The sequence below is a fragment of the Aulonocara sp. 'chitande type north' Nkhata Bay genome, linkage group LG23 (assembly GCF_057382095.1).
Source record: "Aulonocara sp. 'chitande type north' Nkhata Bay isolate Kocher_YH1m ecotype deep benthic linkage group LG23, A_spYH_male_GT1.1, whole genome shotgun sequence".
Classification (NCBI taxonomy): Eukaryota; Metazoa; Chordata; class Actinopteri; order Cichliformes; family Cichlidae; genus Aulonocara; species Aulonocara sp. 'chitande type north' Nkhata Bay.
The window spans coordinates 21,821,640-21,837,023 of NC_141365.1; the positions used below are offsets into that span (position 1 = coordinate 21,821,640).

A 15,384-nucleotide genomic window follows, 5' to 3' on the forward strand; every position below is an offset into this window, starting at 1 on the left:
GTGTATACTGTCGGGTAAAAATCAGCCTAAAACACCATATCATTACATGTATTTGAACCAATATCAATTCAAGCACAAAAATATGATCAGACTTTCAAAATAAATGTCTGTGGGACAAAGTTAATAATGATGAAAAGCATGTGGCTGAAGGAAACGAATGCATCATCAATAATACAGTTTTATTGTAAGTCGTCAGACCGAAGGCGTACAACGCATGCGCAAAAGTACCGATTCAGCCACGCGTGCTGACCAATCACTGGAGGGGAATATAACAGGAGGTGTCACTCTGACAATTTCTCCGTGAACAGACGGTCACGTGATATCATTATTTAGGAGAGAAGCAGGTATTAAATAAAATAATAAGATAAGCAATAGAAACTGATAATAGCGTAATTAAATCTTTGTTGTATGGAGAGGAATGGCATTTATACATCACTTTTATTCGCCACTTTAAGTATTTAGACGTTTTGACATTTTCCAACTTTGATAGTAAAAGTTAATTAAATCATCAACTGTGGAAAATAAACCCAAACTCTTGTGGAAATGTGTCACTAGGGTGACCATATTTTGATTTCCAAAAAAGAGGACACTTGGCCCAGACATGGAGAACTTACTGTTTGCTTAAAGAAAACTTTAACATATTTAAACGATGCCTTCTCTGTGCGGTTAATAAAAGGTGAAATAAAAAATGTCATATAAGCTTTTACAAGTCAACAAGTGCAAAAAGAGGACGGTTGGTCACCCTAGGATGTATGGCATTAGAGGTGGAGGAGCGGAGTGGCCCCTCCTCGCGGACAATAGGAGATCTTTGCCCGCTGTGAGTCGTCGTGTGCGTCGGCCAACACAGAGCAAAGTAAGCGGAGACCTGAAGCTTCAAGATGGGGAAGAAACAGAAGAAATCCGGAGAGGACAGGTAGGGAGCGCACCGGCTACCGATAAACATCACTGGTCCGCACTGACACCGAGCCCCATCGGGGCTCTCCCGGCCCGTGAACACCCCCAGACTGGCCCGTTTTCCCGCTGCTTACACTGTTAGCTTAATGGCTAGCCATGCTAGCGGATGCTAACCACGAGTCTGTGAGGGAGTGAGGCAGCGAAGCTTTAAACAGCCTGAATGTGGCTTAAGGAGAATTACAGAACAGCAGGCGGGCTGACACGGGCGAATCCGGGTTACCCTAGGCCTGGGTGGGCCTCCCGCCGCCAGCTGCGGGGCTCACGGGAGCCACATGTGTCCGCGTTAGCCGCCTCAGAGCCGGCTGCTCTAAGAGGCGGCCTGCAGTTGCTGTAACGGAGACACATCACCTGTGAGCAAAGACCTGCTCGATGACGCAAGCCTGGCTGAATCACCTGAGCCGCTGCGGTCACGGCTATCCCCAGGTACAGCACAGATGTGCTGCTGTTGCTCCTTTATTGACGAGTAAACTCTAAAACGTGATTATAGTAAATATAAACAGAGCAGGCAGGTACAGACACGCCACAGTCTGGGAGCGATCACCTGCTTGTGAAAGGAAAGTTTGATCGGGTTTTGGTACGCTGATGAACCCGATCACCTAATCTTTCATTTATAATCAATACTAATAATGCACTAATAATAGTCGAGAGGCTTCAAACTAGTTTTAACCCTCCATGGACACCGTTGCACGAGAAACGCTCTGATCAGATTAAACGGCTCAGGGAGGGAAACTCACACTAATTAGCTGAAATAAACATTTAACTCAAATATAGATATAACGGGAGTGATGATGCAAACACTGACGTCACAGATGGAGCATGAAACTCCTGCCAGATGTTGGGTTTTAATATTATTGTTTTCTGTGTTAAAGCGTATTGAGGTAGTAATGCCGCTTCTAGCAAAAACTTATATTAAATTCATTTGTAGTTTCTTGTCTGCTGATTTTTACTGTCTGTCTGTGTTTTTGAACTTCTCCTTACACCTTTGCAGGTTTTATGTTTGTTTGTTTCGTTTTATTTGTTTGTGTTTCGTCTTTGTTTATGACTCTTTACTCGCTATTTGTGCACGTTACCATTATTTTTTTATACTTCATTTTTTCTAGTTTTTCCTTAAAGTTTCTCGTCATAACTTTTTCCATTTTTCTTCATTCTTGAGGAGGTTTTTTTTTTCTTTATTTTAAACTTTGCATTTAACGTTTGGTTCCTTTGTAATTTTTGTTTTACCTTTTTGTGCATCTGTGCATCTTTTTCTGCACACTTTGTCTCTTTATGAACTCTCTTCTAAGGTTTTCCCTCACAACATATTAACAGTCTGTGTGCAGCTTTTTGAGGCCTACTCAGTAATCCAAATGTGCCTCCAGCTCACTTTGTAGATGAATTTAAACTTTGAAAGTTTGATCTAAAATGCCAGAAAATCTCAGATGTAATTGATAAATCAGCGGTTTGCTGTTGCCATACTTCATCTTCAGTTTCACAGAGCAGATTAGATGTCTTCCTTTGTGAGTCTGAAGCCAGATGATATTTGATCTACAGTGACTTGAGGGAACGCAATCCGTGGTTACAGCACTGCTGTCGCTCTGTGCTCGCTGTGCCTCAGAGGGCTGATGGGAAATGAAAGGAAATGAGGAGTCAGCAGCTCTTCACATTCACATTCTTCTGACACAAAGAGAAACACAGTCTAACTCGGTCTCCTCTCGCAGCCCGTGTTCTCAGTGTCTGACCAGGTTTTAGTCGGGTGTCACTCTCGTGCTCTGACCGTTTTTCAAATCTGTGCTCAGTGCCAAAGATGACATCGACGCTCTGGCGGCGGAGATCGAAGGAGCCGGAGCTTCCAAAGAGCCAAAGGGAAAGAAGAAGAAGAAAGCAGGGAAGAAAGATGACTTTGAGTGAGACATTCTTCCTGATCGTTTTTATTTTAATCAAGCTTACTGCTTTGAAATTTCCTAAAACAGTTCTTTCCTCCTCTTCCAGTGAGGATGACATCATGAAGGAGCTCGAGGAGTTATCGCTCGAGAGCACAGGAGGAAAGGGGAAGGTAAACGCATCCGAGGGGCACTTCAGCTAAAAAATGCTTTTTCAGTCAGAGAGATTGAAGATTTGTTCTGATACAAAGAATCTCTCTCTGTGCAGAAAACAGACATCACAGAAGAAGTAGAGAGTTTCGAGCCCCCTAAACCGGAGAAGAAGAAGACCAGAAAAGGAAAGAAGGGCGGAGCCAGCCCCGAGGATGAGGAGGGTGATGATGCTGAAGGTCATGTTGATGGAGAAAGGAATGGAGAACAAAAGGAGAAGAAGAAGGTGAAATAATGAACATAAACGTCATATCATAGAAATAAGAGCACAGACTCTTTAGAAAGTGTCTAAATTTCTATTCTTTGCTCCTCCAGGCCCCACCTCCTACTCCTGCTTCAGAATCTGACGATGACAGCAGCTCACAGTCTCGCCTGAAGACCAAAGGAGGAAAGAAAGGAGGCAAAAAACCTTCAGTGTCCGACGAGGAGGAGGACCAGGACAAAGATATGAGGAAAGGAGAAGAAGGAGGCAGCGTTGGAAAGGATGACTCCGAAGACGATGAGGAGTTCACCTCCAGGAGAGACAAGAAGAAGAAGAAAGGGAAGCCTTTGAAGGCCGAGAGCGAAGACGAGGAGGAGCAGCAGGAGGACGATGGCACCTTCAAAATCAAGACGGCTGCACAGAAGAAAGCAGAGAAGAAGGAGAGGGAGAGGAAAAAGAAAGAGGAGGAGAGGATGAAGCAGAAGAAGCAGAAGGAGAAGGAGGGCAGCGTGGAGCCAAAGAAAGAGCCAGAGAAGAAGACTGAGTCCGCGCCTCCACAAAATGCGCCTCCTGCAGCAGTGTTGGAAGAACAGGAAGGGGCAGAGCCAGCAGCAGAGGGTAAGTTATTATCAGGAAAAACAAGAAATCGTGTGATGCCATTCAGTGTGACGGGTTTCTTCTCCTTCTGCAGAGGAGCCGGAGGGCGACAAAAAGAAGAAAGACAAGAAGAAGAAGAAAGGAGAGAAAGACAAGGATGAAGACAAGAAGAAGAAGGGACCTAGCAAGGCCACAGTGAAGGCCATGCAGGAGGCCCTGGCCAAGATGAAGGAGGTGGGGCATTGTGGGAGACGTAGTCATGGAGATCATGATGGGATGGGTGCTTGATATCTGAAAATGATTAAACTGTTTTTGCAGGAGGAGGAGCGAGCCAAGAAAGAGGAGGAGGAGCGGCAGAGGAGGCTGGAGGAGCTGGAGAAGGAGAGGCAGGAAAAGGTAAAACACAAAGCTCCACCACCTCCTTCTTGTTCTTCTTCACTTTTGTCTTTCCTGTCGTCTCATCGCGAATCGCTGTGGCATCGGTTTTGCTGCCCTTGTAGGAGCGCCTGGAGCAGGAGCGCAAGGAGAAGAAGAAGCAGAAGGAGAAGGAGAGGAAGGAGCGCCTGAAGAAGGAGGGGAAGCTGCTGACGAAGGCCCAGAAGGAAGCTCGAGCTCGTGCTGAGGCCACGCTCATGTTGCTGCAGGCTCAGGGTGGGTGCTATGAGCAGAAGTATAATGCAGTCATTCCAGTACAGTCAGCTCTGTACAGCTAATATGATTCTGTGTGTGCAGGTGTTGATGTGCCATCCAGAGACAAAGAGGTGCAAAAGAAGAAACCTGTTTATGGAGACAAGAGGAGGAAGAAGCCCGCCACCCAGACTCCTGAAGGTACAGCGCTGCTGCTCGCACCAGCCGAGAGACGCTACAGTCCTCCTGCTGGTCATATAATAAAAATAATTTTGTCATTCCCCTTCCCAGAAACATCAGAAGTGACCTCGCCGACTTCAGAGACTCCAGAGCCAGTTGCAATGGAAACAGAGGCTGAGGCACCGCCTGCAGAACCAGGTAAGAGCTGCAGGTGTGAAGTGGAGGTATCAGGGTGGTGTTTTATTGCGCTGAACAGAAGTTAACTTGTTTCTGTTCTGTCTCTGTGTTTAGAGGTGAAGCCAGAAGCTGCTGTGGATAACTGGGAGGCCATTGCCAGTGACGAGGAGAAAGGTGAGAGCCTTGGTCACCTGAAATGATTAGATTCTTTCCTCTGTTTTCACATCTAATAAAGAAGGGGAGAAAAACACTGCAGGGAAAAAAAGACAGTTTCACCTCCAGTCAGAGGGTCGGTGGTTCGATTCCCAGCCTTTTGAGTTAAAATGTCCGTGGCAGGATATACTGAAGTCCAAAAAGCAGCTGTAGCATGTGTGACTGTTGGCTTTGAGGGAACTAAATTCTTTATATGTTGCTTTTATTTCATGAATAAAAAGAAAGGAAAATGGGGCTCAGCAGGACACGACGAGAAGCAGGTACTGAAACTGTGCTGTGCAGGCAAATGCTTGTTTTAGTACCCGAAAGGCATGGCTTAGATTTGTGCTTGTTTTAGTACCAACTAGGCATGTCACATATGTGTTTCTTAAACATCAAAGTAGGTCTAAGCTTGGTGTGTGTTAGGTGTGCCCTTTTGGTATCACAAAGCATGTGCAAGCTGTTTTATAGTATGGGTTAGGCATGTGTGATGTTTTTCAGTAGCAAAAATGGTCGTACTAAAACAGGCTCTTTTGGTAGAGACTTAGTATCCCCCCTTTTTGTGTGTGTGTGTGTTGTTTTTTTGGTTTTTTTTGGAAAGGCTAGACTAATTGTGTGTTTTTTCCTACTTATGGCTAGACTAAGCCTGAGGTGTTTTGGTATTGAATAGACTTGGAGAGAATCGTGTATACTTTTATCAGCACTTACTGATTGAGGTGTTTCTGTTTGGTACTGACCAGACTTAGACAAGTTCTTTCTGCTCATTACCAACTAACCGAGGCAAGTACTGTTGTTTGGTACTGATTAAACTAAGGATGTACTTTCATTGGCACAGACTAGCCTTCTTTATTTTTTTGTTTGTTTTTAGGTACTGACTAGACTGAGAGTTCTTTTATTTTTATGCACTAGGCTTTTTGGACTTAAGACTTTCAATATTAAAAACATACAGTGGGGCAAAAAAGTATTTAGTCAGCCACCAATTGTGCAAGTTCCCCCACCTAAAATGATGACAGAGGTCAGTAATTTGCACCAGAGGTACACTTCAACTGTGAGAGACAGAATGTGAAAAAAAAATCCATGAATCCACATGGTAGGATTTGTAAAGAATTTATTCGTAAATTAGGGTGGAAAATAAGTATTTGGTCACCTCAAACAAGGAAAATCTCTGGCTCTCACAGACCTGTAACGTCTTCTGTAAGAAGCTTTTCTGTCCCCCACTCGTTACCTGTATGAATGGCACCTGTTTGAACTCATCATCTGTATAAAAGACACCTGTCCACAGCCTCAAACAGTCAGACTCCAAACTCCGCCATGGCCAAGACCAAAGAGCTTTCGAAGGACACCAGGAAAAGTATTGTAGACCTGCACCAGACTGGGAAGAGTGAATCTACAATAGGCAAGCAGCTTGGTGTGAAAAAATCAACTGTGGGAGCAATCATCAGAAAATGGAAGACATACAAGACCACTGATAATCTCCCTCGATCTGGGGCTCCACGCAAGATCTCATCCCGTGGGGTCAAAATGATCATGAGAACGGTGAGCAAAGATCCCAGAACCACACGGGGGGACCTGGTGAATGACCTGCAGAGAGCTGGGACCAAAGTAACAAAGGTCACCATCAGTAACACACTACAACGGCAGGGAATCAAATCCCGCAGTGCCAGACGTGTTCCGCTGCTGAAGCCAGTGCATGTCCAGGCCCGTCTGAAGTTTGCCAGAGAGCACATGGATGATACAGCAGAGGATTGGGAGAATGTCATGTGGTCAGATGAAACCAAAGTAGAACTTTTTGGTATAAACTCAACTCGTCGTGTTTGGAGGAAGAAGAATACTGAGTTGCATCCCAAGAACACCATACCTACTGTGAAGCATGGGGGTGGAAACATCATGCTATGGGGCTGTTTTTCTGCCAAGGGGACAGGACGACTGATCCGTTTTTAGGACAGAATGAATGGGGCCATGTATCGTGAGATTTTGAGCCAAAACCTCCTTCCATCAGTGAGAACTTTGAAGATGAAACGAGGCTGGGTCTTCCAACATGACAATGATCCAAAACACACCGCCCAGGCAACAAAGGAGTGGCTCCGTAAGAAGCATTTGAAAGTCCTGGAGTGGCCTAGCCAGTCTCCAGACCTCAACCCCATATAAAATCTGTGGCGGGAGTTGAAAGTCCGTGTTGCTCGGCGACAGCCCCAAAACATCACTGCTCTCGAGAAGATCTGCATGGAGGAATGGGCCAAAATACCAGCTACTGTGTGTGCAAACCTGGTAAAGACCTATAGTAGACGTTTGACCTCTGTTATTGCCAACAAAGGTTATGTTACAAAGTATTGAGTTGTATTTTTGTTATTGACCAAATACTTATTTTCCACCCTGATTTACGAATAAATTCTTTACAAATCCTACCATGTGGATTCATGGATTTTTTTTTTCACATTCTGTCTCTCACAGTTGAAGTGTACCTCTGGTGCAAATTACTGACCTCTGTCATCATTTTAGGTGGGGGAACTTGCACAATCGGTGGCTGACTAAATACTTTTTTGCCCCACTGTATGGGCAAGGCCTGTGTTGTTGTTTTTTTTTGGGGGGGGGGCGTTTGCTGGCATTGACTAGTCACGTGATGGTAGAGCTCGGTCTGTTTCACTATGACAACATTCATTTTAGACAAACATGTTACATTTAAGACAAAACCGAACTGAAGCATTAAATGTTATAGCAGTAGAATTAAAACTTCCATCTGTCACCTTTCAGAGCTGAAAAAAGTCCACATTGAGGTGAAGGAGGACATTGCTGCTCCTCAGCCTGCTGCTAGTGAGGATGAAGAGGAGGAGGAAGAAGAGGATGAGGATGATGATGACGAGGAGGAAGATGAAGACGATGAGGACAGTGAGGAAGAAGCTGAAGTGGAGAAGCCAACGGTCGCAAGCCAGGGTAAGAGGAGGGCGCCGAGCGAGGATGAAAGCAGCGAGAGCGAGGACGATGATGGCAGGACGAAAGAGGAGCGACTGTACGACCGCGCCAAGAGGAGGATAGAGGTGAGAGACACTGCAAAATCAGGGGGAGTGACAGGATCTCTCTCTATACCCATCTCTGACTGACAGGTTCTGTTTGTCTCCTTAGAAACGCCGAGCGGAGAACATGAAGAACATCGACTTGGAAACGCTGAGGGCACCAGTGGTGTGTGTGCTCGGACACGTCGACACCGGCAAGACCAAGATCCTGGACAAGGTGACGTTTACTCTCTGCTTACAGAATTTTTACCAACTGTTACTGACGTTACAACGTTTACTTATTGTTGTTTGTTTTGTTGTTTGCGTGCAGCTCCGACACACCCACGTTCAGGATGGCGAGGCCGGAGGAATCACTCAGCAGATCGGCGCCACAAACGTCCCGAAGGAGACCATCGAGGAGCAGACAAAGATGGCTAAAAACGTATGCCATCTCACTCTGAACGATGAATAAACTGTGTTTATGGTTACGGTGTATTAACCCCTGTGATGTTTGTGCAGTTCAACAAAGAAAGCATCAAAATCCCTGGCATGCTGATCATCGACACACCTGGACACGAGTCCTTTAGGTAACGCCCGTCTCTCCTGACTTGCCTGTCTCACTCACCTGATTCTGTCTGTCACTAACTGACCTCTCTCTCTGCAGTAACCTGAGGAACAGAGGCAGTTCACTGTGCGACATCGCCATCCTGGTGGTGGACATCATGCACGGCTTGGAGCCTCAGACGCTGGAGTCCATCAACCTGCTGAAGGAGAAGAAGTGCCCCTTCATCGTTGCCCTCAACAAGGTCTGCCAGCTCCTCGACATCAGCCTCACCTTTTTCTTCTTCTCTTGCAAATTTTCTGAGATTGATTTTTAAAATTTTTTTTTTTATTGCCGTTACCAGATCGACCGCCTCTACGACTGGAAGAAGAGTCCAGAAACCGATGTCGTGGCTACACTAAAGAAGCAGAAGAAGAACACAAAAGACGAGTTTGACGAAAGAGCCAAGGCCATCATTGTGGAGTTCGCACAACAGGTGTTGAGCATTACATCATCATTTATCAGCCAATCACAGCACAACAATGAGAAATACTTATTCATTATGGTCATTGTGCCATTTACTTCCATTCAATTTCAGATGATAACAGTCCAATAGCAAGTTTTTCTAATGTTTCATTAAAGAGCGTGAGTTAGACAAGAAAATACATAATGTACTTAGTATCTATTTTGTATTTATGTATATACTGTATGTAATATATACTCACTACTTAGAATATTATCCTACTTATAATTAAATATAATCAAAATGTTATTCAAATGGGTAAAACAAAAGATTTTTACTGTTTTTATTCAACAAAATAAGCTTCTCAGCAAGTTTTATTATATTATAAAGTCTCCCTAAAAGGTTTAGAAGCTGCATTATATAGTAATCTTTTTCACAGTCTGAAATAACATTTTGTAGTTTAGAGCATCCAGCATTGAGGCTTGAGGAACACCAAAGACGACATCAAGCTCAGTTTCCCTGAACTTTGTTTTCTGTGTGCTGTTTGTCCTCAGGGTCTTAACGCCGCCTTGTTTTATGAGAATAAGGACCCCCGTACATTTGTATCGTTGGTTCCTACGTCAGCCCACAGTGGTGATGGTATGGGGAACCTCATCGCCCTATTGGTCGAGCTCACCCAAACAATGTTGGCCCGGCGGTTAGCGCACTGTGACGAGCTGCGAGCTCAGGTCATGGAGGTGAGTTCAATTTTATCTGTTGTCTCTACTTTTTCCATTCCTCCACCGTCCAGACACTAACTTCATGTGATCTTTGTGTGTTTAGGTAAAAGCGCTGCCCGGTATGGGAACAACGATAGATGTCATCCTGATTAACGGTCGTCTGCGGGAAGGAGAGACCATCATCGTACCAGGGGTGGAAGGGCCCATCGTCACGCAGATCAGGGGGTTGTTGCTGCCACCTCCACTGAAGGAACTCCGAGTGAAGGTAAACATGTCTAAAATTTTGTTAGAGCAGCTTTTAAACATGTATCTGGCTCAGATGTAGCGGGAAGATTTTTTACTATAATGGCTTTGAGTTAAATTACTCATGGTGTTTAAAGCAGTCAGTTCAACAAAAAGAGCTGCTTGTATCTGTTTCATGCAGCTTCCCTCACGTGTATATGAGGGAGGTGACTGTAGTTAATTATTTAGCAGATAACGATTTGTGTGACACTTTCCCAGACAAAGCGCTTTATATTAAAAGCATTAAAAAAGGAATTTAAGTAACACAGTCAACGTTTAAAAAATAAATAAATAAATAAAAACTGGGGAAAAATGTCGGCTTTAGAAAAGATGTGTGGTTCGACTGGGTCATTTTTATGAAGGGCCTGCTTTGTCCTTATTTGATTTATTCCTCAGATTTAGGACTTTTTATTTTTATTTCTTTGTTTTCATTGACCAGTACAAACCATGAATAGGATGTGGATTCCTTTGATATATGATGATGGGGCTCCCCCTGCTGGCACATTATACATTTGTTTCTCCGCATTTGTTCAGTCTTTGTGTGATTATTTTTCATATTTGATATAAAACTAAACGCACAAAAAATTGTTTGGCGTTCGTAAAAGATTTTTCTTTAAAACTAAAAACAAAAACTTAACGCTGATTTAAAAACGTTATCCTGTACAGACTAATCCTAAATAAAATTGCCCACAATAATAGTTGTTATATTTTCCTCTAAATCTAAAAGATTGAGGAATGAGAAGACTTTACTTTGAATTTTCTAAAATGATGCTTTTAAAGTGAGTTATATGGTGAGTTTTACTAATGGGGTCACATTAACTCATGCAAAATGCACACTTTTGTTATGAAATGGTTTTTAATGACTGCATACACACACGTCATATGTCAGATTAGGTCACACAGTCTTTGCCTTTACTGCAGAAGACCAACTATACACACTGTTGTTGTTTTTCCAAGTGCATCAAATCCCTCTCATTGAAGGCTTGTTCATCTAAGTCAGCCTGCGGCCTTTTCCTGTCAGAAATAAGACTGTGCTGTAAATTTCCAGCAGAGCTTTGTTTATTCTCTCACATTGAGAGTTTTAATCACTTTTAATTATTTATTTAAACAAAAAATGAAAGAGAAGAAAGAAAAACAAGAGCGGCCGAAGCTCGAGGATTTCATTATGGAGCTCTAACTTCTTGTACATATGCATTGTTTTTCAGCATAAACATGTGTTTTTGACATTTGTCTAAAAAAAAAAAAAAAAGACAAGTCAAGTATGTTCTGCAATCCAAAAAACCATCCTGGTTTTAATTGTTTTTACACTTCATTGTTCTTATTAATGTTTTTAAGCACTCAGGTTTACCAAACTCAGCATGAGGGACTATGTGTGAAGAAACAAGATCAAGCTTTAGTGGTGGTGAATGATGGAGAAGTGCACTTTATCATTAGACATGAATTCACTTCTACTCATAGGTTTTTATCTGAAAAAGCGTTTTCAGTTGTTTTCACAGAGTTGTGCGTCCACATTGAAACGCCCGAACACGCTTACGTTCCTGTACTGCGCATGCGTGAAGCGCAAGAAGATTCGACCTGCCTCATTTCTGTCTGCCGTTTCTTTACTTTCCGGTTCTTTGAAACGTTGCAGCAGAATGTTGAGTTTTTTAAATGGACTAACAATGAGGTGGAGTTGTTGCTGCGAGTAACACAAAAGTACAAAGTTGCAAAAGCGAGTGAGAGTTAAAGAATTTGAAGAAAAGCCATCTGGAGCATGTACAGACTGATATTAATCTTTAATAGGGCTGTCAAGATTCAGAGCAAACAAAACAACTGCTGTATAATGCCCTCCGCTATCTTAGCGTAATTGGTCACATGACTAAAATGTGTCATCATTTTCGAAAAGGCTCCGGGTTCGCTGTCCACACTGCGACGCCAAAACGGCGTTTTCAAATGTTCCGCTTTGGAGAGCATTTTCAAAATATTTGAAAACGCCGTGTGGACGGGAGGACAAAACTGAGAAGAAAAGATGCATTTTCATGGCCATAGTCTCTGCTTTTTGGACTTCATAAATGTGGTTGACGTGTTGATTGGTTGTCGTGTGCAGAACCAGTACGAGAAGCACAAGGAAGTGTCGACGGCTCAGGGAGTGAAGATTCTGGGGAAAGACTTGGAGAAGACGTTGGCCGGGCTCCCCCTGCTGGTGGCTCACAAGGATGACGAGATCCCCGTCCTAAGGGTAACAGTGCTTTTCCCTTTAGTCCAAGTTAAACTCCAAGACTAGGACTGAACTGGTCCTGTAAGACTCCCGGTTTGCTTACACGTGCTGGTTTTCAGGATGAACTGGTGCGAGAGCTTAAGCAGACTCTGAGCTCCATCAAACTGGAGGAGAAAGGTGTTTACGTCCAGGCATCGACGCTGGGATCGCTGGAGGCTCTGCTCGAGTTCCTGCGGACATCCAAAGTCCCTGTAAGTACCTGACAGTACAGCTGAGAGCTCTTATTTTGAAAATCTACAGGAAGTAGAAACTAACAGTCCTTGACCTTTGAACTCTGTGTGTGTGTGTCCCTGCAGTACGCTGGCATTAACATTGGCCCAGTTCATAAGAAGGATGTGATGAAGGCGTCAACCATGTTGGAGCACGACCCGCAGTACGTCACAGTATAAACACACACTCAGCCAAAATGAACACAAGTTAGTTAGTGCAGAAACACTGTAGAATCTGCACCCACAAATATCTGGCTAATTTTAATTTAAAAATATTTGGGACAACTATTAAAATATTTTATGATCCAAAAAAAAAAAAATCTGAATACATTTCACAGACGTCCTTGTATCTCTGTTGAAATTAGTACTGGTGGAGCACTGGTGTAGAACCTGTAGATGTGACAGAGTTGTGGGGGGTTGGTGTTGGCAGGTACGCTGTGATCCTGGCCTTCGATGTGAAGGTGGAGCGGGAGAGTCAGGAGATGGCTGACAGTCTGGGAGTTCGCATCTTCTCTGCTGAAATCATCTACCACCTATTTGATGCTTTCACCAAGTACAGAGAAGACTACAAGAAGGCCAAACAGGACGAGTTTAGGTAAGAAAAGCTCACGTTTGTGTTAATTGTTCAGATTTCTTTGGGTGTTTTTGACTTTTTATTGACTGGAATAACAAGCAACATACTATAACATAGTGAAAAACTCTAATTAAATAGTTGATGGAGTCCAAAAGGCTTTTATTTGTCCATTGCAGCTAATAAGCCTTTTTTGTATATATGCAAATATATGATGGTGTCCTTTCACAGAATAACTTCTGTTTAACTAACCCTGTGTTTTGTTATGTGTTTTTAATGATCTATAATACATTTGTAGATGATTCTATTTGTTATTATTGGTTGTAAAAGTCAGTTTATATGCAGATGATGCTCTTGATTTATTTTCACATTCTTCCAGCGTGCCGCTGAAAATGGAGCAGATCAGTGTGATAATTAGGCTTCAGTAACAATGTGACTGTGATCGATTAATTTAACTTATGGGTTGTTCGAAGGTTAATGTGTTTTTTATCTGTGTCATCAGGCATGTTGCCGTGTTCCCAGTGAAGCTGCGAGTTCTTCCTCAGTTCATCTTTAACTCCCGAGATCCCATCGTGATGGGGGTCACAGTGGAGGCTGGAGTCCTGAAACAGGGAACGCCCCTCTGCGTCCCCAGCAAAGCGGTAAGACCCGCTTACAGTCTCTGTGGATGTTTGTGTGAATTATAAAATGAACTGTAAACTAACCCTTTGTGTTCACATGTCAGTTTGTGGACATCGGTGTGGTCACCAGCATCGAGATAAATCACAAGCCCGTTGACAGTGCCAAGAAGGGCCAGGAGATCTGCATCAAGATTGAGCCAATCCCAGGAGAGTCGCCAAAGATGTACGGGCGCCATTTTGAAGCCACAGACATCATCGTCAGCAAGGTGAGGACACGCCCTTAAAGGAGGAACAGAAGAACGTTAGACGAGAGGCTTCACAAAAATCACAATTACCGTGAACACTGCTGTTCACTCCGCCGCTAAAAGGTCGATTTCAGTCAGTGTCCAGGTAGCAGTGTTAGGAAGAGGAGACAGAAAAGCAAGGAAGAAATAACGAGCCTAAATAGAGGCTAAATAAGGGGAAAGAAGGAGAGGAAGGGTAAGAATATCTTCGTGTCTTTCGAGTTAGTCAGGCCAAGAATTTCATGTAGTCTTTCTGTTTTCTGTACAACAAAAGCAGAGACGTCCAGACAGTGAAATAAAACCTGGTGCTGTTTTTCAACTGTGTTTAAACTAGTTTTACGTTGTGTTCACTTTAATTTCTGTTTGGTTTTACTGTCAAAAAATGGTTGTAGCAGCAGGCAAACTTAAATGTGGGCTCAGAGCTTTTAGAGCAAAGAATGAAAGGCTGTTTCTGGTTATTTTAACAACCTCTTTGTTTTTGTTTCAGATCACACGGGCGTCCATCGACGCTCTGAAGAACTGGTTCAGAGACGAGATGCAGAAATCTGATTGGCAGTTGATCATGGAGCTGAAGAAGACCTTTGAGATCATCTGAGGGACCTGAACTACAAAGACACACACTCGCTCTTCCTCCATTAGACGACAAGGCAGCGGCAGCGACCAACGGAGGAACAAAGAGAAAAAATTGAAAAGAGAAAAAAAAGCAGATAAAAGACGTGACAGTGTTTTTCTGTGAGAAACGAACAGTTTTTTCCACTGTTGTAAACAGTGATAGTTTAGACATAATACACACACACACGCACACACACACACAGTATTCCAACGTGCCTGTTCTTCAGCATCAACGTTTTTGGTTTTTTTTCCTTCTTGTTGTCTGCTCTGATATGTGGCTGCTGCTTCGTATCCCAGGCTCCGCCCCTTCTTACCCAGACTGAGGCTCACGAGCTTAATGAGGCTGATGTGCCACCTGAACAGGTGCATTGTGGGATTGTGCTGTGCAGCGCCAGGCCTCAAAAGGGAAACAGTTTTTCTGTTTCTTCTTTCAGCATCAGTGAGGACGGCGCCGACTTTACAGACATTGAAGAGTTGACTTTCTCTTTGCTGTCCTGCTCGGCGGCCATGTTGGGAGGCCAGGGTGGCGTGGGATGATGGGGTGAATGACAGATTTTAAACTGTTTTTGCTGCAACTGCTGATGTAATAAATTCCCATGATTCTGACGAAACATGCAGAGTTTTCGGTTCATGTGTGCCACAAACACTAAAGATACAAATCTGTCTATATGGAAGTCTGCTGATGCCAAAATAAAGTAATTAAAAATAATTATTAGAATTAAAAATACTGTTGTTTTCCTTTCAAAATGATGCTGTATTGTTTGCAGAACATTCTTAATATAAGTGTACAAGTTTGATACGTGGGACTTTTCTGATCGTATATTCTAACTAATGGTTA

General features: G+C 43.4%; 1 protein-coding gene across 2 annotated transcripts; it reads left to right on the forward strand.

The window, feature by feature from the left end:
- Window positions 1–777: 777 nt before the first annotated feature.
- On the forward strand, window positions 778–15,157 carry eif5b (eukaryotic translation initiation factor 5B). 2 transcript variants are annotated; one of them, XM_086284167.1, is made up of 27 exons: window positions 778–913; window positions 2,730–2,837; window positions 2,923–2,986; window positions 3,082–3,249; window positions 3,339–3,843; window positions 3,917–4,056; window positions 4,141–4,218; window positions 4,323–4,473; window positions 4,555–4,650; window positions 4,741–4,827; window positions 4,921–4,980; window positions 5,241–5,279; window positions 7,750–8,033; window positions 8,119–8,226; window positions 8,320–8,430; window positions 8,508–8,575; window positions 8,653–8,794; window positions 8,894–9,025; window positions 9,547–9,729; window positions 9,815–9,976; window positions 12,080–12,211; window positions 12,310–12,441; window positions 12,547–12,623; window positions 12,890–13,054; window positions 13,533–13,671; window positions 13,755–13,916; window positions 14,422–15,157. In XM_086284167.1, exons 1-27 carry the CDS (start codon window positions 879–881, stop codon window positions 14,527–14,529), a joined length of 3,636 nt encoding a protein of 1,211 aa, XP_086140293.1. In that variant the 5' UTR covers window positions 778–878; the 3' UTR covers window positions 14,530–15,157. The 2 variants fall into 2 exon arrangements, with proteins under 2 accessions (XP_086140293.1, XP_086140294.1); XM_086284168.1 differs by lacking the exon at window positions 5,241–5,279.
- The last annotated feature ends 227 nt before the right edge of the window (window positions 15,158–15,384 follow it).

Excerpts from the sequence above, each read along its gene's own strand:
- eif5b (XM_086284167.1), top strand. The coding sequence starts at position 879 with ATGGGGAAGAAACAGAAGAAATCCGGAGAGGACAG. Across the intron at positions 3,250-3,338 it reads AACAAAAGGAGAAGAAGAAG|GCCCCACCTCCTACTCCTGC; the intron begins GTGAAATAATGA and ends TTGCTCCTCCAG. Across the intron at positions 4,651-4,740 it reads CGCCACCCAGACTCCTGAAG|AAACATCAGAAGTGACCTCG; the intron begins GTACAGCGCTGC and ends TCCCCTTCCCAG.